Consider the following 22,413-nt stretch of genomic DNA (forward strand, 5'->3'; position numbering starts at 1 on the left):
AAGAAAAAGAAAAAAAAAAAAGTCTTCCTAGGCCAGACTCGGAGAGGACGTGCCTGCCGCCCGCGGGAAGAGCTGGCTCCCCCTTCTCTCCCTCCCTCCCCCGCGCAGCGGATCCACACCCGGAGAGGCGCAGACCGCCGCTCCGGCGGGCGGCGCTCCGGCCCGGGGTGGGCGCCGGCGGCCCGAAAAACCTTTCGGCCGCGGGAGCAACACCGCCACCCCCGCCCGCCTACCCGGACGGAGGGGGACGCTGTCCCCTTCCCCCCCGTCCCCGTCCCGGGGGATGCCTCCCGGCACCGCGCCCCGGCCCCCCCCGAGGAGGAGGCCGCTGCCCCGGCCCCCCCCGAGGAGGAGGCCGCTGCCCCGGCGCAGCTCTGCCGGGGGACTGTCGGGACCGGCACCGCGCTCCCGCCGGCTCTCTCCGGGCTTTCGTCCTCCCCGCAAGCCTTCACCGCGGCGGCCCCCCCTTCCCCGACCCGGCGACCCGCGGGAGGCCGTTTTCCTCGGGGAAGGGAAGTCGCTGCTCCGCGGGGGCCGAGGGAGGAGCGGGCTGCCGGCCGCCTGCGGAGGAGGCGGGGGAAGAGGCGGGGAAGGAGGCCGAGGGGAGCGGCCCGCCGGGCTCCGCTGCGCCCGCCGGAGAGACGGCGGAGGGCGAGGATGAGCGGCGAGGACGGCGGAGGCCGGGTGGGGGCCATCAGCTACGCCCTCCCCTCCATCCCTTCCAGCAAACTCCCGGATTTGCGTTTTATCAGCCGCGGCGCTTACGGTACCGTGTCCGCCGCCCGCCACGCCGACTGGAGGGTCCCGGTGGCCCTCAAATGCCTGCAGGGGCCGCTGCTAGACAGGTAACGGGGGCGGGGAGGGGGAACGCCGGGATGGGGCTTCGGGGGGGGCGATGGGGGCGGCGCGGCCGCCGGGTGAGGGGGGAACCCCCTCACCCGGCGGCCGCGCCGCCCCCATCGCCCCCCCCCCCCCCCGAACCGAGCCCCCCTTTCCCCTAAACCAAGAAGGAGGTCCCCACGCTGCCGCGGCGAAGATAGCGGGGTGGGTTTCTCGGGTGTCAGAGACCGGGCGTCTCGGTTAAGGCAGCGCGGCTTTAAATTCCACGGGCAATGGAGATCCCGCGAAGCGTGATTCAGCTGGAGCCGTGAGGAGGCACGTACCAGCCCTGGAGCTTCCCCTCTTTCGGTTATTGGAAGTGAGTGGTTTCAGTCTCGGCGTCTGAGACAGAAAGCAGATCGCCTCTTTGGAAGGGTTTTTCTCCTGCCGTGTGCACCTTGGTTCCTCCTCAAGGTGGGATTTGCACACTTCAGCTTCTTTCTCGTCTGTTGGCTGCTGACCATTTTGCTGAAGTATCAGCAGGGTATTAAAATACAGTGAATACTATGGATCTGTTGTTTACAGAGAGAGACAGAGAGAATATAAGGAATATACTACTATATCCACTAGAGATTGTTTCTAGCTCCTAGAAGAAGTTTCTCCGAGCCAATGCACGATTTATATTTTTTTTCCCCCAGATCTCACAGTACTGAGAGAAGCTAATTAAAATAATAGGCTTGTAGGCCCCCACGTACAACTGATACTTTCCATAGCTCTTCAACTTGCAGCAGTTGTGTTCCCCATTTCTCTTGGGCCCAAGTGACAGCATGTTTATTACAGGAGCTGTCACTCCATTTAGGAGAGCAGCAGGTAATAATTTTTCGTCCACCTCTACCTCATTCACTCCCTATAGTGCCAGTTTTTTATCTTATCGGTGCGAATTTGCCTCTTCTTAGGCTGTCTGAAGCCTGCCTGACTGTAAACCTGCCTCTTGTGTCTTATCTAGATGTCTTTTATCTTTACTGCCTCAGGTTTCTTTGATCTAGTGTTAGGCATCTAGGCAGAATAGCTTCACTCAAAATAACAAGGCTTCTAGTCTTGTGACTGAATATGCTAGAATATAAGATAAGTTGTTTTAAGCTATCTCGCCTCTTATTCCCCAGGTGTGTACACAAAGGCTTTATCTCTGAAATCTTGCCAGAATGAACTGGAATCTCAGTTACGTTATTAAGCAGGAATATTGTGTTCTCGGATAACTTTATTGTTGGTTGTTGTTTTTTTTTCTTTAATTTAAAAGTCTGCTTAAATCCCTACTAATCAGAAATTATTATCCTCTGAATTCAGTTGGGAGAAAACAGCAAATATTATTTTTAGTCTTGCAAGAATTTAGACTAGTGTGACATCTAACCTGTGAAATTATGATGAAAAGGGTAACTGAGGTAATCAAAATAATTCAGCCACCTACATATATCAAGCAAAGCTTGGAAGTGCTATGAGAAGACCGAAAGCTGTAAGAGATGTGTTATACCCGAGTCTCTGCAGCAAGTGATTTGTCAGTTGTATAGCAGGCAACATAAAATGCCATCCTGTAAGTGCTGTCAAGAAAAGGGAAGTGTTCACGGGGCAGTTAATTCCCCAAACAAGAAGCCTGCGCTGTGTATCCCAAAACTTGCTGTATGACCAGCCAAAGAGCAAAGCCAGCTGGGAAGCGATTGTGGGCTTGTATTAATTTAGGCATTACTCAATGCCGTTCTGGTATGGAGCAGACAAAGGTGAAGTGAGTTACAGACACAGGAATAGACCTTGATATGTTGCAACTCATTTCCTGGCTACAACTGAATCCCATGCAGATGTGCCTCACAGTCTGGGAAAACCCCTAGCTTTCTCAAACCTAGTCTTTTCTGGAGAGAGGGAGGAAGGGAGGGAGTTGTGTCTTTTGTCCCATGCTTTTCTGGAAGGCTGCCTTTTTACTTTGATCGTTTCCTAGAGTTTCCCATAACAGAAGCCTTTTTCCGTCACATAGATAAGGACCAACAGTTGCCCTTAACTTCGAATTTAGATGGATGTGAAATTTTCCTGTCGTAAAAGCAGCAGGCTTTAGTTCTCCAGGCTTCCTCTTTTCCCCCTATACTCTGACCGCCTTTTCTTTGTGAGGGCTAGATCTACATCAATGGGTCCAGACTGAGTGAGCTCTTCAGTGTGTGCCCCGAGCTTGATGGATGCAAGCTGGCTCTCACCTGGGAGCTGTATAGTCACACTAACACAGTACTGTGTTGAGCAAATTCTGATGGGCATAGCCCTGGCTTATATGCAGCCATGCCCCAGCACAGCTGTATTGCTTCTGAATCTGACTGGCTCACATCCAAAGATCAGTCTTAGATGTGCTGTAGGAGTCCTGTATTTGGATATCCTAGTCACGTACTTGTACCTGTACCAGTCTCTGCTGGTATAAAATCTAAATCTTCTTTTCTTAGAATTATCCTTCATGGTCCAGGTATCTTCACTGTCAACAAACCCATTTTTTTCAAGAACATTTGAGATATGAGGCATACCAAATAGTTTATCATTTTTAGGGATAGAAGCATACTCAATCTTAAATAAAACTTGAGCTTCTCGAATCCACATGCTGCAAGGTCTGAATTTGTAAAGATGCATCAAATTCACATTTATGAGGAGGTTTGATGTAACAGAGAGCCCTCACACAGCCAAATTCAGGCATCCAAACATCATGAGGCTGGTCCTTTCCTGCTTCCTGTGCAACCACAGAATGTTTTTTCCAGGGGGTGCTTCAAAGCAGGGGCCCAGTTTGAAGGAACAATTTTATGTGAAAACCATACATAGTTGGTCATTCCTTTCCTTCAGAAACTGACGGTGCATTCCTTTAACCCATATTATTTTAGTGCATGTCAGTGTCCACTAAATTTAAATGGTTGGAGAATTGTGAGTATTAAAATCTCCACTCTGTAGGAAATTAATATTGAGCTTCAGTGAAAACTCAGGCTTTGAAGATGGGCAGTAAAATAGGACAAATGTAGCTGGTTATTACCGTTATGGTTACACAGGATGATGAAAGTTGCAGTTCTGACTGTATCCTTATTTACTGGAAACATGGATGAAATGTGTGATGGAAATAGAGAGATTTGTGTGCTACAACAAAACTGGGGAAGCTATCTTGTATTTGTATTTGCAGATTCTAATTTGTCTTACAGCATCTTGTTATCAAAACAGCATAATAGGAAACAAATGGTGAAAGGTGGTGGTACTGCATATAGATACATAATTTTTTAAAGAGAATATAGTGAAGCCAGCATTTGCTTTGAGTTTCCTAGTATTGGTATGGTAATTTTTGTTGTTTGTTTGTTTGTTTTCTTTAAGTGATAGAAACCACCTTCTAAAAGAAGCAGAGATATTGCACAAAGCCAGGTTTAGTTACATTCTGCCAATTTTGGGAATTTGCAACGAGCCTGAATTTCTGGGGATAGTAACAGAATACATGACAAATGGATCATTAAACCAGCTTTTACATGGGGTAAGTGTACTTGCAGTCTTTAAATACAGTCCCTGGTTGTTTCAAATAGATTGTGATTTCCATACTTAAGGGAAGTAGTATAGTAAAGTGTATTATTAGTAATATTTCAAATTAAAGGACAGTCATTATCACTAGTAGTTTTTGGTGCTCAGATATACTTTCTGTATCCCAAAAAGACAAGCAAACTCAGCAGACTTTAGTTTTATTACACTTTTTCCTTTAATGTCATGACCTATGACTGGCTTTGTGTCGAATTATTATATATAATCACTTTAAAAGCCTCTGTTGTTCTCTAATTAGAAGCTGAAATATTATGCTTACTTAAGCCTGGGTTTCAGAATTATTGCCAATGTAAAGATCACACAAAGATGAGGGTTTTTTCCTGAATTTGAATCTTTATTAAAAAAAATTAAGATTTTGACTTCAGTTTGTAGAGGTCAAATATTGCTAATCTAAACAGATATGGCTATTTCTACCATATCTTACTCTCAGGGCTAAGTTCTCCTGTGCTGAACTCTCAGTTGCTCCCACTAGCTTGGTCTGAGCATCCAGTGTTGCTATTGTAAAGCTACTGCAGTTTTGTCTCAACAGCACTGCAGTCTCCTCTGTACCTTCAGTCAATACATATCTCATGCCTTAGAGAGCTCAGCTGTGTGTTTTTCATAAAGGCTCTAGTGTCAATGTAACTTTTAAGATTTCAGTTGAGTTTTACTGCCTTTTTCTTGGTGTATTAATATTTATAAAGGTAGTATTTTGTGCCTAGTTTCACCACAGCTTTTTTTTTTTCCCCCAATGTCACTTGAAGATATGATTCTTTCCTTCCTTTGTGTAGTACTCATAATCTGTGGGTTGCAAGTTTCATACAGGAGTTCATCTGTAAATCATATTTCTATATGAATGAGTAATGTAGTAAATGTCCTACATAATGTATAGCAGTCATAAACTATTATGTGAATGCTAGGGAATGGAAACATAACACTGCATGATTAACACTTATATATTTGTTTTAACAGCTAACCAGTCTTAATGCTCAGTTACAATTTTTTAAGGAGTTCATGTAATATGTTTTGAAAGATTACTGCTTGTCAAAGTCACTTCCTTCTTATTATAAAAATGTCTGTGTTGTGCTGTTAGATCAGAGCAGAGGATTATATTCTGGTTTTCTGTTTTTATCTTGGCAGAAAGATGTATATCCTGACATTCCCTGGTGCCTGAGATTCCGCATTCTTTATGAAATTGCTTTGGGAGTAAACTATTTGCACAACATGAATCCTCCATTGCTGCACCATGACTTGAAAACCCAGAATATTTTGTTGGATGATGAGTTTCATGTCAAGGTAGAGTTATTAATTTTCATGTTCTTCAGCATACAGAATGAGCGAAGTAGAGGAAGAAGAGTGAGGATGTGGCCATACAGAGGGGATGTAATTGTATGCTAAACATTTTCTTCTATCCTTGCAGACAGAACTTTTGAGTTTTTCTTTTGAAAACTCTGCTTTGCTCAAGTGTGGATATGATCCATCTGAAAAGACCAGAATGCCAGAATTCGGGCTGTTTCTGCTATAGCAGTAGCTGATACTCGATAGCAGTGACAGTCTCATATGGCAGCCTTCCAAGAGTAGCTATGTCTGGCCCTTTCAGAGAAGAAAATAGAAGGTGTTCTTGTCTGAGGTGCTGAGACAAGTTAGTACTGGAGGACAGTAGGTCAAATTCAAATGTTAATACCCCATTTGAAATTTATCATGCAATATGTACGTATATGTTCTGTTAGTGTAGTATAAGAACACGTAAAACATAACTGCAAAATCTGAACATGTTGGAAGGTGGCTTTTGTGAAGCTCCTTAGAGCAAGCAAACGTATGCAGAGAAGTGACATTAGTTTAAATCTTTAGTTCTGCCTTTTAAAGTATCACTGCCATGATGTGAAAAAGAGACTAAAAGTACTTCTGACAAAATGGTTAGGTGCTTCCATAATTGCAAGGGTTGGGTTTTTTTTTTTGTAAAAGATCTTCTGTTTTTAAAATTGATAGAATATACTATTCAAGTAAATGAGCAATAAGAGGTATTTTGCACTTAATTTACACTTGAATGGCGAAAGCTTCAGTTGTTACTATGAGATTAATCTTTTTGTGAGTTCTTTGAGTAAATATCAAAGATCCAGTGCTGATTTGTTCTTTCTCCATGTCAAAGACTCTTTTCTTGGCAGCAAGGTGCCTTACGCAGCTTTGTCTCCACTCACACCCTCAGCAGGTCGTACCTCCTCCCACTCAGTTGTGCTGGTATTGCCATCTCTTAAGCTTCCTGGTAAACCTGATTGGGGAACTGGTTCAAGTAATTTTTTTATCCACTCTCTTTTTTTAATCCCTAACAGCATTGGTGTGGTCTGGTGCTCTGCCTGACCCCATCTAAACAGTTGCTTTGCTGGAGCAATTGAAGGGAAGAGGTTAACACTTGCATACCTGCTCTGCCTCCTGTAAGGAGTCTCTGGAAGACTGTCCTTAGGGGTTTTAAGTGTTTTTTTGGGGTGAAGCAAGATTCTCTAAATTAAGATTGCTGGCAGGAAATGCAAGAAAGGTTGTCATGCATGCCAAATAGAAGAAGTATTACATATGTACAAAAGTAACACCATTCATAGAGTGCTTCTGGCAGTCCCAGATCTACTGAATGAACAAGAAAACACAACCAGTTACAGTGAGGAAGTCTTGATGAGAGTGAGTTGTAGAGAAAAAAGGGTTATTTTTTACTGTGGATTTTGACTGTATGCTCTCCAGAAAGCTTATTTCTGTTATCTTAGCTGCTACAGTGCTCGCACAGGCATCTTTGTTGAAAATGTTTTTGCTATTATGCAAATCCTGGACAAGTGCAGAGCTCATAGCTGGCTGCTTATCTTTCTCCCTTGTATGCCAGACACTCCGCAGCTCAGCCCACAAGCTTATTCTGCTGGCTCTTTGTCTCCCTACCCGTAACCTCATCTGACATCTTGCTCCCTGGCTCGTGGATGTCTGGGAATGTAAACTGTGGTCAATTAATTCTTTATGTAGATGTACTGTAAACTCTCTAGGAAGGGACAAGGCCCCAGAGTGCACAGTAAGGAAAATGTTCAGCAACTTTTTGCAGCACAGAATTTCAGCTTATCAAAATTATTAATTCAAGATTAATATTTCATAGTTTTGGGGGTGAGGTGGAGTGCCCTAAAATTTTTCTGTGAAAGCAACTGTCTTTGGATATCTGCAAGCTAAGTGACGTAGAGCTATTATGATTTATACTAAATTTGTGCTTTCTTCACAACCAGGGAGCTAGAAGTACTCAGTCATTTTTTTGTTTCCTTTTTTTAACCAAAGAAAGTGATTTTTTTTCATACGGGACAGACTTCCATAGGAGATTCCCCAGACATAGAGTATATGAGTCCTTCCTTAAAAGAACAGGATAGGGCAGGGCTATAGGGATAGCATGAGTCATGACCTGGGAATGTTTTCTGAACTGGAGCTGGTGTTTCTTGTTGCTAGGACAACCACATACTTCTTGTGTGTCAGTTAAGGACTTTAAGTGATCCGTTCTTTCGGGCATATTTCAGGAATTTCTAACAATGGTGAGCAGATAAATCTAGTTTTTCTTCTCAGAACAACTGATTTGTCCTTTCCAGATTGCAGATTTTGGCATGTCAAAATGGCGTGTCATATCCATGTCGCAATCACGAAGTGAAACCTCTTTGCCAGAAGGAGGGACAATTATCTACATGCCACCTGAAGATTACAATCCCAGTCAGAAAACCCGTGCAAGTGTAAAACATGATATCTACAGGTAACTCCTGTTGTTCTCAAGTGGGCTTTGCAGTTTGAATTCAGATTTGATTTACAGAACTTAGATTTTAACATATTCTCAGCAAATCTATTCTTTTCAGTAGTAGTATCATAGATGTATAAGCAAAATTCATCGGGGAAAAAAAGAATTGAGTGGTAGCTGGATTTAATGACTTGTTTCTTTAGGAAACACTGTGACAAGTGTAATGCTCCAGAAATTAAGCTAGAACTATGGAAACAGACAGACAAGACAGGTTTCTATAAATCAGCGTACACATACAGACAATGTAGGGAAGGAAAAAAGCTGTTCACACTGTTAACTTGATGCACATACCCTTGTAATTTTTGCAGATCAATTAACATAAGTTGCAGAATGTACTCGGGGGAAAGAAGAAAACCTATTTTTGGAAAGCGGTTAGGAAAAATCAGGGTAATGGGGTTGGAGAAAGTATTTAGAGAGATCTCCTTAAGGAATAACTTTATGAAAGTTCAGGTAGATTTACGTCAGTCAATTCTGAATTGTAGAACTAATAGAATAGGAAGTGGTAGGGTGGCGGCAACCCATATAACAAAACGGCAATTGCTCTTAGGATATTGGAGTTACAATTAGCTAATCTGAAAAGGCTTGGAGAGCTCAAAGATTACTTGAATGATTGTGGAGGAAATTGTCACGTGTAAATGGAGTTTTGAGGAGGCCTGAAGAGGCATATCACTGTGACAAAGTCCATCTCTCTGTTGCACTCTACCACCTTTTCCTTCAGCTATCTTTGACAGGGTTATATTTTGGTGAGAGATTAATCAGTCTCAGAGGGTCTTACTGACTTTCAGGGAGACCACTTTTTCTCTTAATTATCCCTTACCCTTAAGGGGCACATGAAGTTCCTTGACATTCCTGTCCAAAGAATAGAGATGGTAACATACCTGCTTTCCTCACCCTATAATGAGAAAATCTGGACTAGGAAGACATCGAAAAGGAATAATGGTATATTATGGGGAAAGAAGTATCAGTGTGATGTTATCTCCTCTGGCTTCTGATTTTAGAGGATTTGGAAATGTGGCTGGTGGCTTAATGAGTGAGTGGAGATGAGGAAGACCGATATTTGTTAGAAAGAAAAAAAAAAATGCCTGTAGAGGAATAACAACCAAATGGGAGAAAATAAGAGAGAAAAGATCAGTAGAAGAGCTTAGAAAACTGATAAATTAGGAAGGAAAGAGATTATTTGAGATGAGAGAAGAGAAACTAAGACAACATTGTAAAGAGACGGCAGTTCAAGGCGGGAAGACGTGAAGGCAGACAGTGAAGGAAATTACCACCAGAAAGGTCACACAGGAAGATCTGTGCTCAGGATCAGAAGGAGATGCTATGAAGCAGAAATAAGAAAGGAAAACATGAATAGTGTAAAGGGGAATCATCAGGAAGTGGTATGCTGCAGTGTTGTAGAATTGAGAAAATAATCTTTAATTGTAGAGAGATTCCAAACTGAATGAAAGGCTGGATGTCTGATTAATTGACCACAGCAGATACAGCTGAAAGTTGTTTAGATAATGAAGCTAATTTGTGAGGAAGGATATTTCTTAAAGAAACAAATCTTTTAAGCAACAGTCAAGTAGCATTAACTTTTACAAAAGGAACAATTTGCCATGCCAAAAAAATCAGGCCTACATGAATTTCTCAGAAATGCATTAAAAGTAGGCTTTCTAACAGGGAGGACTGCTTTTATTAAAAGTTACTTGAATATTTTTTAACATTGATGAATGTTAAAATATGAATGGAATAAGTAATTAGGAAAGCTCAATTGAAATGATTGATTTTAAGAGTCAGTTATTTCGTTCATTCTTAATTTTTTTTATTCTTCCTGACTGGTAGCTGTTAGATGATGTAATGCTTAGAGGCAGTTAGATGTAACCTGTATGCAAAATCTGGTACTTCTTAGTGGTGTAGGAAAATACTGTCTTTGTGTACAGTTATTTCAGTAGTTGAGCAAACATTTAGTCTGATAACTGTAATTCTTCTTTAGCAAAAAAATAATCCTTTGCATAGTTTCATTTTTATTGCTTCAGTGGAAATTGGATTTCAGGTTTTTTGAAGTAACATTTTAAAAGCTTTTCAATATATTTTTAAATTGATTTACTAAAAAAATAAGGGAGAAGAGGTAAGTTTGTAAGGATATGTTTGATATTGGAAATTAGGTTCTTAAGCAGTGAAATATTTTTGCTCACTCATTTTAGCTTTAGAACTACTAGATTTATTCCGCACACCAAATTCCTATTCTTAAAGAGGAAAGCCAGACTCGGGGGTTTTACGTTATTTTATTTTCTTTTATTTGCTTTAACTGCATTGATTATTTTTTTAATAAATTAATTCAATGCTTCCTTTAAATGAAATCATCTAATCTTATTTAAATTACAAAGTTGTTTAAAGTTACCTTTTTTAATATATCCTGATAACTGAGGAGAGTGACTAGTCTACTAAAGGTGGAGCAGGTCTGTATTCACTGAACCACTTCCCATTCATGTTGATGTGAATGGAAAAAAATGTCACTGGTTTGAGTAAGCAGATGCATGTTTGGTCTCCTAGCTATAGTTCAGGGTGGTCTTCCCGAGAGTCTCTTTTGTAAAGTGAATGCTGTATGTAGGGTACATCCCTCACTATAGAGAAGATTGCATATGTTGAAATATGTCTGTCTGTGTGGGAAGCTGGGGTGTGCTTCCCGAGTGCAAGTCTGTATCTTACCTGACTCTTTGACTTTGTGTTGGGATAGAGGTGTGGGTGAAAGCCATCCTCCCTGCTAGTACCCTACTTCCCATGGGAATGTCAGAGAGTGTCAGTCCAGACTGGGGTGATGCCACAGTATTGCAGTTAGGACAGAGCAGTTGGGACTCTGGGGCTCACTTTAATTTGCTTACTGAGATTTAAGCTGCATGTACATAGTTCATAATGTTTTAGCAGAGCAAAGCTAATAGAGATTTGGAATAGGAGTTTATATGCCATGTACCTTTTTTGTACTTAATATTACTAACTAGTTTTGGTTGAAGTCACTGGTTAAAATTCCTGCTAGTTTTCATATATTCAGATCATTGTTGTAGTTAGCTATAGTCAGTCCCATGTGCGGATGCGCGATCGTTCTAGCAAAATGTTTTTAAGAAAATGTAAAGCTGAGAACATTGTGTTATTAAGCGTTGGTAATCTAAAATAGTGCCTTCTATATTTTTTACACTTTGAACAGTTATGCAATTATTATGTGGGAAGTGATGTCCAGGAAACAGCCATTTGAAGGTAAGGCCATGTCTTCCTTTAACTTATTTTTCCAGCCTTACATAAAGACTAAACCTGAGACCTGGGTACCGTGGGACTTCATTTGAGGGGTTACTTTTTAATGATTCAACTTGTAAGCTTGTTGAAGAATACTTTGAGTTACTTTTCAAATTAGAATCTTTTTCTGTATTTTTTTTTTTTTAATTACAGTGTTGCTTGATAAATTAAAAATACTTTTTTTTGTAAAAAAAGAAACATAACCTGATTTTGGTAAACTAGAAATACTATGTCTGAAAACTAAATTATTCCTCCTATAGTAAGCTATTTATATTGCATATATTTCTAATGACTGCACGATGTCTATTTTGACAGAAGTTATAAACCCCTTGCAGATAATGTATAGTGTGTCACAAGGACAGCGACTAGACTTAAGTGAAGAAAGTTTATCAATGGACATTCCTCATCGAGTGCTCATCATAAGATTGATAGGAAGTGGATGGGCACAAAACCCAGATGAAAGACCGTCGTTCTTAAGTGAGTTTACCTTGCATAATGAGAAAAGATTTTTAAATTGCCAGATTTCTGTTGAACATGGTACTTACAGAGGAAGGTTATAGTCACAAAAGGGAAGTGGTAAAGATATCAAGAGATATATGTGCTCAGTCTTGTAGCATATGATAAGGTGCTTGTTTACTTCCACCATGCCTATAAACAAACTTTCCTGAATAGAACTACGTGCATGCCATAAAACCAAGTTGTTAGTTGGAGTCTTGCCTTTGCCGTCTCTAATTTACCTGTAAAAGAACAGCATGTTTTGTTTAACTACTTGGACTTGGGGGGTTTTGTTTATTGTTGAAGGGAACTTTTTTTAAGAAGGTGGGGAAGAGAAGTATAGAATGAGTACTGCAGGATTTATGAGCAAGCTGGCGAACACATCAACAAACCATTGCACATCAGATAATCTATAGTGACTTCACCTTGCATTTGCATCTCAGTTTAAATCTTTTTCACTGAGACTGTCTTTGGCTGTTCCACCTCCCAGACTGAGCAGGAACTGGTTGAACCCACACACTTTTTTCTTCCCATCTTTCCTTTGTTCAGCTTTTTGTTGATGAGACCAAATATAGATACCTACAGCCTTTTTTACAGGGGATTGCAGAATTTAGAGAAAAAGACTGAAGCGCGAGCTTGTAGAGATTAGAGTGGCTTAGTGTGAACTGGAAAAGTTTTGTTTTGATTTTTGCAAACCTGTGTTTGTTGCACTTAACCAACATACTTGGTGTATGTGGAGTCCAAATTCATCCCCCATAACAATTTCTCCTTAATATGCTTAATTTTGTGGTGACTTTCAGTTCTTGTTTGGCTATTGTGTAAAAGTAATTCCATCAAAATTGGCAGAAAGTGATGACCTGTTTTCAGCTGTGAAATTTGCTCTTGCAAGTCTTGCTGTGGTCACATATGTCAGTGTGGTGAAGCTAACAGCGGTTCCTGCAGCTATCTCACTGTGCTCTTTTAATTTGCGTGTGCTTTAAAAACTTCTTCCCTGCACCTTTAGAAAACATGATCCTGATTCTGTAGGGAAAGCTGAATGACCTTGGAGAGGCAAAAATGTAGAATAAGAGTGTTACTGAATTTATTCAAATGTAGAACAGTACAAAGAGCTCTGTCTTAAACAATTCTATATTTTAAGTTTCTCACTGCTTAGGTTGAATATACAATAACTCAAACCTGAAACAGTAGGGATTTTTAGTTGGTTCTGGTGGGTTTTGTTTTTAGGGTTTGTTTTGTGGGTTTTTTTTAATGTTATGAGTGGAGACATCTGTAATCTTAGTGTTTCATTTGTAGCTTTGGTGAACAGAAGTTTGTTTATTATTTTGAAAACCTTTATAGGTATACTTCCTTTGAACTGGAAAGTGTGTTAGAAAGTTGCTGTTCAGATAGCTTACAAAGAAACATTCATAACTTCATTTTTTTGCATCAGTTTGGCAGAGGACAAAATGGAGACACGTCCAAACACATACAGCATCTTCATGTTCAGTTTACAGTCCAAAATTAATTACATGACCTTTTTTGAGGCATTCTTATTTTTGCATTAAGAACATTTTGAAATGTCAGGTTATTTTGGCATGAGTCTGGTTTGTAAGATTGTAAGTTGTGGATTTTTTTTTTCCCAAGGAAGGAAATACATGTATTTGGTTTTTTTTTTAATCAGAAAGAATAGACACACCATGATATTTCCTTATGTATTCTTGTTTTCCTGTGTCAGTTAACCAAAAAAGAATAGCAGTCAAAGTCTGTGGTCACACCGAAGGGATAATTACACAGGATATGTACTAAAGTGTGAGATAATTTGGGTTCTGTTATTAGTGCCGTGTCTGTAGTAAGATTGTCTTTGAAGAAAACATGCATTGCTTTTTCCCCTACTTTACTATCATAAAAAGAAAGAGGAAGTTGCAAAACTGTTGCAAAATTAGGGGAAGTAAAGTTCACTGATTGGGAAATTTTGCAATTACCATAGCACGGGGGGGGGGAACCAAAACCCCCGAGCCCCCTTTTTGTTAAATAAACTTCAGGTAGAAAAGCTCAGTTAACCTGTCTGTTCCCCTTATAAAGAAGGGATAAAGACTGCTTATCACCATGTTTCTGCATGTACTTGGAATGTGTACTTACAATTAAGTTATAATCAACAAAAATTAACAGTGTAATATTTCAGTGTGGAAAATGAAGTGCCAAACCTGTAAAACTCTGTTTTAGCTTATGCAAGAAAATTAGAATGCCAGTATTGAATGTATGTCTTAAAGATGTTAGTGGAAAAAAGATAATATGGGAAAACTGTGGTAAAATTATAGTAAAAAATAAAAATATGTTAATAAGGATGCAGCATGACAGATTGCTAGTATGGTAAATGGATTTTGCCGAATGGGTGGACTCCATAGAAATGCAGTAGAATTGTGATATGCCATCATCATTTCCTGAGGTTTTGTTGTACCTGAGCACAGTTTCAAAGAGACATTTTTATAATGCAGTCATCTCAAAATTTGAAATACTTAGTTTTGTAAGCCTTTCAGCATTGGAAAGCAAGGGAGCATAGCACAGGTTGTCACTTGTTTATTGGGTGGTCCTGTGTCTCCCTATGTGAGCAGATGATTTTAACTTCTCTGACTTGCTGCCTTTGGTGAGCATGAGGACACTACCTTTTGGATTCACTGGATGTGATAGGTCAGTGCCTTGACTATCACCATCTTCTCTGGCCCGGTCGCACAGCATCTATTCTGGATTTTGCTGTGGTGGGTTGTTTGTTTATTTTTCTCATACAAATCTTTAACACCTCTGCTGGAGCAGGAAGGCAGTGACCCACGCGGACGTCTTGTGCTATTTGGTCCTATTTAGCAAACCAGGCTTGCTGGGTCTATCTTGAAATATAGCAAACCCGCCAATGTATCCATTCCAGGAATGCAAGACTAGCGGTCAGGCACAGTCCTGGATATGGGGTGCTGAGGTGGCCAGATCAGGACAGGGTTTGTTTTGGTGATGTGAAACTGTTGCATTTGTAACAGGTGAAAGCAAGAAACTTCTGTTTCACAGTGTGAGTATTCTGATATGTATCAATAGGCAAATTACTTTTGTAAATGTAAGAAAGTAGCTTTAGTGAAATGAAAACTTAATTTCCACCTTAAATCCTTCAGCAAAGTACTCTTTCTTTGTTTAGAATGCTTAATAGACCTTGAGCCAGTCCTGCGAATGTTTGATGAAATAGCTATGCTGGAAGCAGTAATTCTGTTAAAGAGATCAAAGGTAAGTGGCTTTTGTTACAGTCATGAGTTGGTCAAATAAGTTGTAACTTTTGCTTGCTAAAAGAAATGTAATCTCCTTTGTCATTTATCTCATCTCTTATCTGGCTGAAACATGTTTGTACAGAGCTGTCATCTTGTCATAGCAGAAATTTAATACAGGTAAATATGTCTCTTGCAGTCACTATATGAATCACGATGTATTTTCAAGAGTGGAAAGAAAGCAGATATGGAGCAGATATCTCTAAATATACCTCTAAATCCCCAAGAGGTAAATATTTTACATATTGCATTTGGTATGTCGGCGTCATTAAAGATCCTGAGAGCTTTAAAGGGTTGTTAACTTAGTAAGGGGGAATTGTTCTGCAGTTTACTTTCCTATGCAGTCAGGAAAGGCATAAAGCATTAGTTGAGCGGGGTTTGACAAATGCATAGACATATAGGCGAAGATAGTAAAGGGTGGGTAAGCAGAAATAAGAAGGGCATGTTTGGTATATCCTCTAAGTGTGGGAAAGCCAGTCCCTCAAGGAGGAATGCAGCACACAATGACTGCAACCTGTAAGAGACTGTCTTCTACTCCCTTACATCTCTGTGGAGCTTGCTTATACAGGGCCATATAGATTTGCTTTTACATTTTGATTCTTAATGCTGCTTCTTTTGATTCATACTAATAATTAAACTTCTATACAAAATTGTTGTCAGCTTTGGAAAAACAGAAGTATTAGGATTACATAGATTTCTTCTTTTTTACTGTATTTTAATTGTGCTATCTATTAAGCATTTAGATAGTAGGGAAAAGACAGTGATGGGAAAGTACTATGTAAATCATTGCAACTTTGTATTTTTTTTATGTGCATTTTCATTATACAACTGGAATCATTTCAGGAAACATATTCTGGCTCCATACGATGTGATGCACTTCCCCTTCGGAGCATGTCTCCAGATGTATCAAGACTCAAGTCTGTTCCCAAGTGTAATGTCCTTTCATCAGGTAGGGATACTAATGACTTCATATAAATTTAAGTTGCCATTGCAGCTTTACACTCCCACTGTAACATTACGTTTGCATAATAGATAGTTGGATCTCCGTTTATGTCAGAAAAGTGATGTGTTTTGTAAACTTAGTGCTCTTGGTAAAAAAATTAGAGTATTTTAGCTCTGATTTTCTGTTCCTGTCACTTGAGAAATCGTCACAGCTCACAGCTTTAGTTTTCCTCTTCAGGGTTGTGAGTGCCAAGATAGCATTTACTTGTCCCTTCAGACTCTTGGCAGTTTAGGTAATCATTTGTGAACTACTTTTAAAGATAAAAAGGCTAAACCTTTTGAGGTGCTCCTAAAGGTGAGTAAACTGGAAGTTTCTAATGCAGCCCAACCTCTTGATTGCTTTTGATTCAATGACTAAAATGGCTTTAATAAATAGATTGCCTTGCAAATGTATCTACACAGACCTTTTGTAGCTGTCACGTTTTCTGAATAAAAGTTGGCAAAATTCCCAGACAAAACTCAATTTTGAGGTTTTGCTGACATCCGAAGCCAGAAAAATACGATGGGACCCAGGTGAAATAGCAATACATTACGAAACTAAAACTGCACTTGAGTTTCTTCTCTTGAAAGAATGCAAACATGTATTTCAAAAGAAAGGAGCATCTTTTGGCTTTGCAGGGACCAGTGGTGCGAAAGCAGACAAGACTATTGACTTCACTGCTATAAGTAGGGCATCAAAAAGTGTGCTGAAGTGCTGCAAAACTGGAGGTGCTCTGGTAGAGGTAGGAGGGCACAGGCAGTTTCTTTTCCACCTCCTGTTTGAATACATCCACAATTCTGGGCTTGTACTCAATGTACTAGAAAGATATAAATACAGCAGGAATTCCAGGGAAAATAAATTATGGGAGGCTTAAGGAATTTGAGTTATGGGGGGAAAATGGCAGAAAGCAAATGTAGTGTAGTTTGGCTGTACCTCTACCCAAGCATTTCTCTATACACACCACATAAAAATCTTAAAGGTGAAGAATAACTTGTGGTTACCAAGCTTAGTAGGAATGTTGTGATGAATTTTAGAAAATGGAATATTAGATTGAATACGAGCATGGACTGTAACTGTAATCCCATAAGATAATGATAAATGTCAGCCCTTGCTGCTGGTTCCTGTTAAAAATTTTCATATCTGCCCATGGAGGTCATTGATGAGTACCATGTGGTGGTACTGTTAATCTGATTGATCAGTTGGTGGTCCTTTACAGAGTCACTGCTTAGAATTTGTTGCATGTATGTATAGATACTGTAAAGACTGTGAAAATAGCATCTGCAAAACCATACTACAGCAGAAGTGTTTGTCATTACTTTGCCAATATCTGCATCAGGTAGTTTTATAATGGAAAGCAAGACTGATATTCTTCTTACTTTGCCTAAATTAGATGCAATTGTTTCAGGTGACAATCTGTTCCCAGGTAGCTGTTGGCAAGAGATGAGTGTGTCATGGCACCAAGGCAGAAGTTAATGGCTATAGATTTTAGTTGAGTTGTTTTTTCCACCAATACAATTAGAAGACTTTTTCAGAAACTTGCTCCTTCAGAGTTAGAAACTGCCTTCTAACTTTCAGGCTCTTTGATTTTTCTTCCCTAGCCAGCTTATACACACATTTGTTCATGGGCATTGCTTTAAGCTTAAGTAGCTCTTTTCCCATTTTATTTCTGATAGAGAGCGTAATCCTTTAATACACTTTGTTTTGCTAGACAAGCAGGATACACTCTTTTGAAGTCCTGTTGTAAAATAAGCTTCTTCATTCTCCTGGTATCCTACTAGTCCTCTCTGCACATGCTCTAATTTCAGTCATTGAACTAAGGCTACCAGACATCTGTACTTAGTATTAAAAAAGAGTTATGACAAGTGTTTTCTTCCTGAAATAAGAACTTTACTTAACATACATTAGAATTTTATTTTTCCTTTCTCACAAGATCCTTTGTTGTAGAATAATCTACCTAGGTAGTTTTTTTTCCTCATCTCAATTCCAAATCATAAACCCCAGCTTGAAGCAGAAAGTCTAGATCTCATGTTTTGTGCTACCAAATTTCCACTTCTTTTACTCCAGTCTTCTAGGTTAGCTAGGTTATTTCTGAGTAACCTGAGTCAGCCTGTTCTTTCTGAATAACATCTGCAAATTTCATTAACATTTCTATTTTTTATGCTGTGGTCACTGGTGAAGTTCATTCTCCCATACTAGTACAATCCCAGTAATTTTGTCTTTAATGCTATTAAAGATCTGTGTGTGCCTAGAGTTCTATAACAATCCCAGCAGAGCTGTTTAAAATCCTTTTCTAAAATGATCTTTCACTCACACCAGTTGTCTCCTAATCCTTTCTCATTCATGCAGTAGATAACATCTGCTGCTTTACACTATATAGCTCTGCCCAGCTTACTTTCTCTCTCTTTAATGGAATGAAATGCTAGTTACTATGAGTTCTAGTCCACCATTTTTTAAATAATGAGAGTGTCATTTCTTTCACGTTTTCCTACTCCTGCTCCTTTTACTTATAGCCATATTCTTCCACAGGTCAACGCTCTGATCTAGCAATACACCTTCAAATACCCCCCATTGGATGGGTATCTATAAATCCTGAGCTGTCTAGGGGGCTACTTGTTCTTATTGCATCTTTAGATGTTCATCTGAATTCTTACATCTTCATCTCTGGTTCTTAGCCAACATCTCTGAAGCTCTTTATCAAGTGACACTGTGAAAGTCTGCTGTGAAAACAGTATACAGAATTAGGCATATGCCCTGTTTCTCATCAGCTATTTGTCATCTCTTTGAGTCATTCCTACTGCTGCTTTCATATCCGTCATCTTTTTCTGCCATAAAAAATCCTAAAAATAGAAACTATTAAGCTTTCCACCTAATAAACACCCTTTTTCTCCCTTTCTTTGCAAACATTTACATGAAGCTTTCTTGAACTCATATGCTGTTTTAATGGACTACCAAAAGCTTCCATTGGCTTCCAACTGAATGTTGGTCTTGATGTTCTTTCCCTCCACCTGAATCTTTCTTTCAATCTTTCCACCTTTGTTAATGCTGCCAAACTTCATCAAAATAAATTAGTTGGCTTTCATGCTGACTCCTAGCTAGCTCTCCAAACGCTTGAAGGTGTTATTTTGTTCTTCCAGTCCCTACAAAAATTTTGTCATACAGTGCTTTTTTTTTTTATGTTCACATCTACTGGATTTATTCTTTCAATGTTTTTTTAAATAAAACAAGACCCTCAAAACCCATGGTCAAGCCCTAGTAAAAAATAAGGGACATAAAGGTACCTAGAACCTGAGTGTAAGGAATAATGTGTTTGAAGAGAATTTAGGCTGGTTATGACTTGTTTTATGGAATTAACCTAAACATTCTCTGATGGCTGTGTTTTATTTGAACATAGAAGTAATACAGCTTGCTCTTTTTTTTTTTTTAACCTCCCTTTTTTTTTTTTCTAAGATGGAAATTCTGGGGTTCTACACTCTCTCAGCAGTCAGAGCACAGATGAAAATATCTCTGTAACTCAGACCGCCAAACTTCTTGAGCATCCATACAGTTATTTTCCCTCATCTGACAAGAGTATTTCAGGTGCCTCAAATTCTGCATCATATATGCTGCGGTCATCACCAATTCCTTCAGGTACAGCAAACACTGATTTAATTCCAAGACCCACAATAAGTGTCCTAATATCCAATATATGCATGTATGAAATGGAAACTGGAACTGTTGTTTATCTGTAAAATGAAAACAAAGCATTCGACACATTAAGAATGCAAGTAATTCTGCCCTTGTAGCCTTACATTACAAAGTAAGTAAAACCAATGTAAAATATGATCTAGTACATGTACCTGTAGCTTCTAGCTTTTTTCTCTCCTTTTAAGCAAACTTAATTCCTGCTGCCTTGGGTCTTCTTTATCCCATTCCCTTTGCTCATATTGTTTCTCCTTCCTACTACTGGTGTATCAGTGCTGCAGTCCAGCAGAACAGGAATAAAAGTTAGCTTGAGTTTAACTCATCTTGTTGCCTGTCACTTCTCCCCACTTTTTAGGCTTGTCAGTCTTCCTCTTAGTAATGGTGAGGCAAAGAGAAGCAGCTGCTGTGTCAGCATCTCACCTTTAATGATCTGTGTTACTTGAGAGCCCACTGCATGATATTCCTATGCATCAAATAACTGTTAAAAGTGTGCTTCCAAAAAAAAAAAAACTCAAAAAGAAACTTTAATGCGTGATTAATTATTCAGAGAGATATTTTTGATGGGCCATACAATAACATGCAACTCTATAAAGATCTGCCACATCATCCCTCTTCTGGAAATATGAGAATCTGCAGCTTTTCACTGTACAAATCCTCAGCTTGAGGAAAATATGCAGGAAACTACAGGGATGGTTTAAGTAAACTTCAATAAAAGTCCCACTGCAAAGTGAAGTTACCACCTCGCTCTTTTCAGTACCAGGTCAGGTTGAACACTGGAACAGGAGGCCCACAGGGGCTGTAGAATTCCCACCACTTGGAGATGCTCAAAATTCAGCAGGAAAAGGCTCTGAGCAATCTGAGTTATCCTTGTAGTTGGCCCAGCTTTGAGCAGGCCATTAGACCAGATGTGACCTCTTTGAGGATTCTTTCCAACCTAAATTATTCTGTGATTCAAATAAAATAAATACTCTAACCACCAAATCTGACAAATTGGAACATTTTAAATGTGGAATACAATATGCTAAAAGCATGTTTAGTATTCTAGTGTATTTCTGACCAAAAAAACAAGTTTTAAACAGCTCTTTCTCAGCTTGTTCTTTATTCTATGGTGCTATATATTGACAGACAGTTACAATACTGATTTTTTTTTTTTTTGTCCTCTCCAATCTCAGATTTTGTTTTGGAAACCATACAACAGAATGTAGCTCATCAATGGATCCAAAGTAAAAGAGAAGAAATCATTGATCAGATGACTGAAGCATGTTTGAATCAGTCACTGGATGCTCTTCTGTCAAGATTTTTACTCATGAAAGAAGACTATGAACTTATAAGCACCAAACCTACAAGGACATCAAAAGTCCGACAACTGCTTGATACCTCAGATAGCCAAGGAGAGGAATTTGCCAGAATTATAATACAAAAGTTGAAAGATAACAAACAGCTAGGACTTCAACCTTATCCAGACATTGTATCTAATTCTCTAAGACTTAATCTTTAAATTTATTCTTTCTATATGAAACCATGTGAATATTTCTTACAACACGATTCTTATTTCTATACAGTAGTTTTATATATGTACTGCTTTGTCTTTACTATGCCTTTGCAGAGTCTCAGAAATGACACTGAGTTTATCTAGACTGCATTTGGTGAGTTACCAATTAATCAGTTGGAATGCAGTCATAAAGCCAAACACTTGACACTTGTTGACTCAATTCATAAAAGTATTTTGTTTATACATGACAAAGAAAAAACATTAAATATTCCCTGTTTTACATATTTTCTGTTTATACATATCCTTTCCTTTCACCTCACAGGCTTGAGACAACCCATCTCAACTTGGAGTATTGGTTTTTCTCCCTCCATCTGGTCTTTCCCATAGAGGAGGAAAAAAAATCTAGGTGCTCTATTTTGGGGCTTGTGTGCTGTGTGTATAATAAATTTTTTTCTTTCAGCCATACTGGTTACTCCTCAAGATACTGGAGAAGAGCAGTAGGTGGGAGGAAGTTTACATTGCATTTTTACAGGATTTGGGTTTTTATGTTTTGTTTTGTTTTTCCCATTTTGTTGCCAGGGCAAGCACTTCAGACCACTGCATCAGAAGAATGTCAGTCCAAAGAGGAGCCTGAGGGCAAGGAGGACATTGTGCTGTTCACCTTTGTTCTGCTAAGAACTGATACATTAGAAAAGGTGCAGCTAGAGCCTTTTACATTATTTGGTTACACCTGCTTAAACTCCTCTCGAAATCATAGTATGATGAGATCCACATACAGCTTATACAAGGTGTGAGGGACTGTGCTGAGTTGCTGACTCACATTGCTGCTGCCTCAATATCCTGCTGTTGTAGGGGAGCATGCACAAGACGTCCCCGAAGAAACCACCAAACCCGCGCCTGCCAAGCTGTGCTTGCCCGATAGGGTAATGAGTTCTGTGGAAATGGGTGGACTTTTCCGAGAAATTGTGGGGACTGGGACAATAAGAGAACTGCGTACTCCCCTCTCATCGACGGAAGACCC

The 22,413-nt window shown here is 39.6% G+C and overlaps 1 protein-coding gene across 4 annotated transcripts; it reads left to right on the forward strand.

Moving 5' to 3' along the window:
- Positions 1-100: 100 nt before the first annotated feature.
- Positions 101-21,676, forward strand: RIPK2 (receptor interacting serine/threonine kinase 2). Of its 4 annotated transcripts, none has more exons than XM_075023549.1 (11): positions 106-845; positions 4,195-4,348; positions 5,530-5,685; positions 7,992-8,149; positions 11,376-11,425; positions 11,777-11,938; positions 15,114-15,199; positions 15,377-15,466; positions 16,081-16,186; positions 19,667-19,846; positions 21,073-21,676. In XM_075023549.1, exons 1-11 carry the CDS (start codon positions 658-660, stop codon positions 21,396-21,398), a joined length of 1,656 nt encoding a protein of 551 aa, XP_074879650.1. In that variant the 5' UTR covers positions 106-657; the 3' UTR covers positions 21,399-21,676. The 4 variants fall into 4 exon arrangements, with proteins under 4 accessions (XP_074879651.1, XP_074879650.1, XP_074879652.1 ...); XM_075023551.1 differs by lacking the exon at positions 106-845 and adding an exon at positions 981-1,293; XM_075023553.1 differs by lacking the exon at positions 106-845 and adding an exon at positions 981-1,198.
- The last annotated feature ends 737 nt before the right edge of the window (positions 21,677-22,413 follow it).

This window comes from Buteo buteo, chromosome 3, assembly GCF_964188355.1.
Source record: "Buteo buteo chromosome 3, bButBut1.hap1.1, whole genome shotgun sequence".
NCBI classification, from domain to species: domain Eukaryota; kingdom Metazoa; phylum Chordata; class Aves; order Accipitriformes; family Accipitridae; genus Buteo; species Buteo buteo.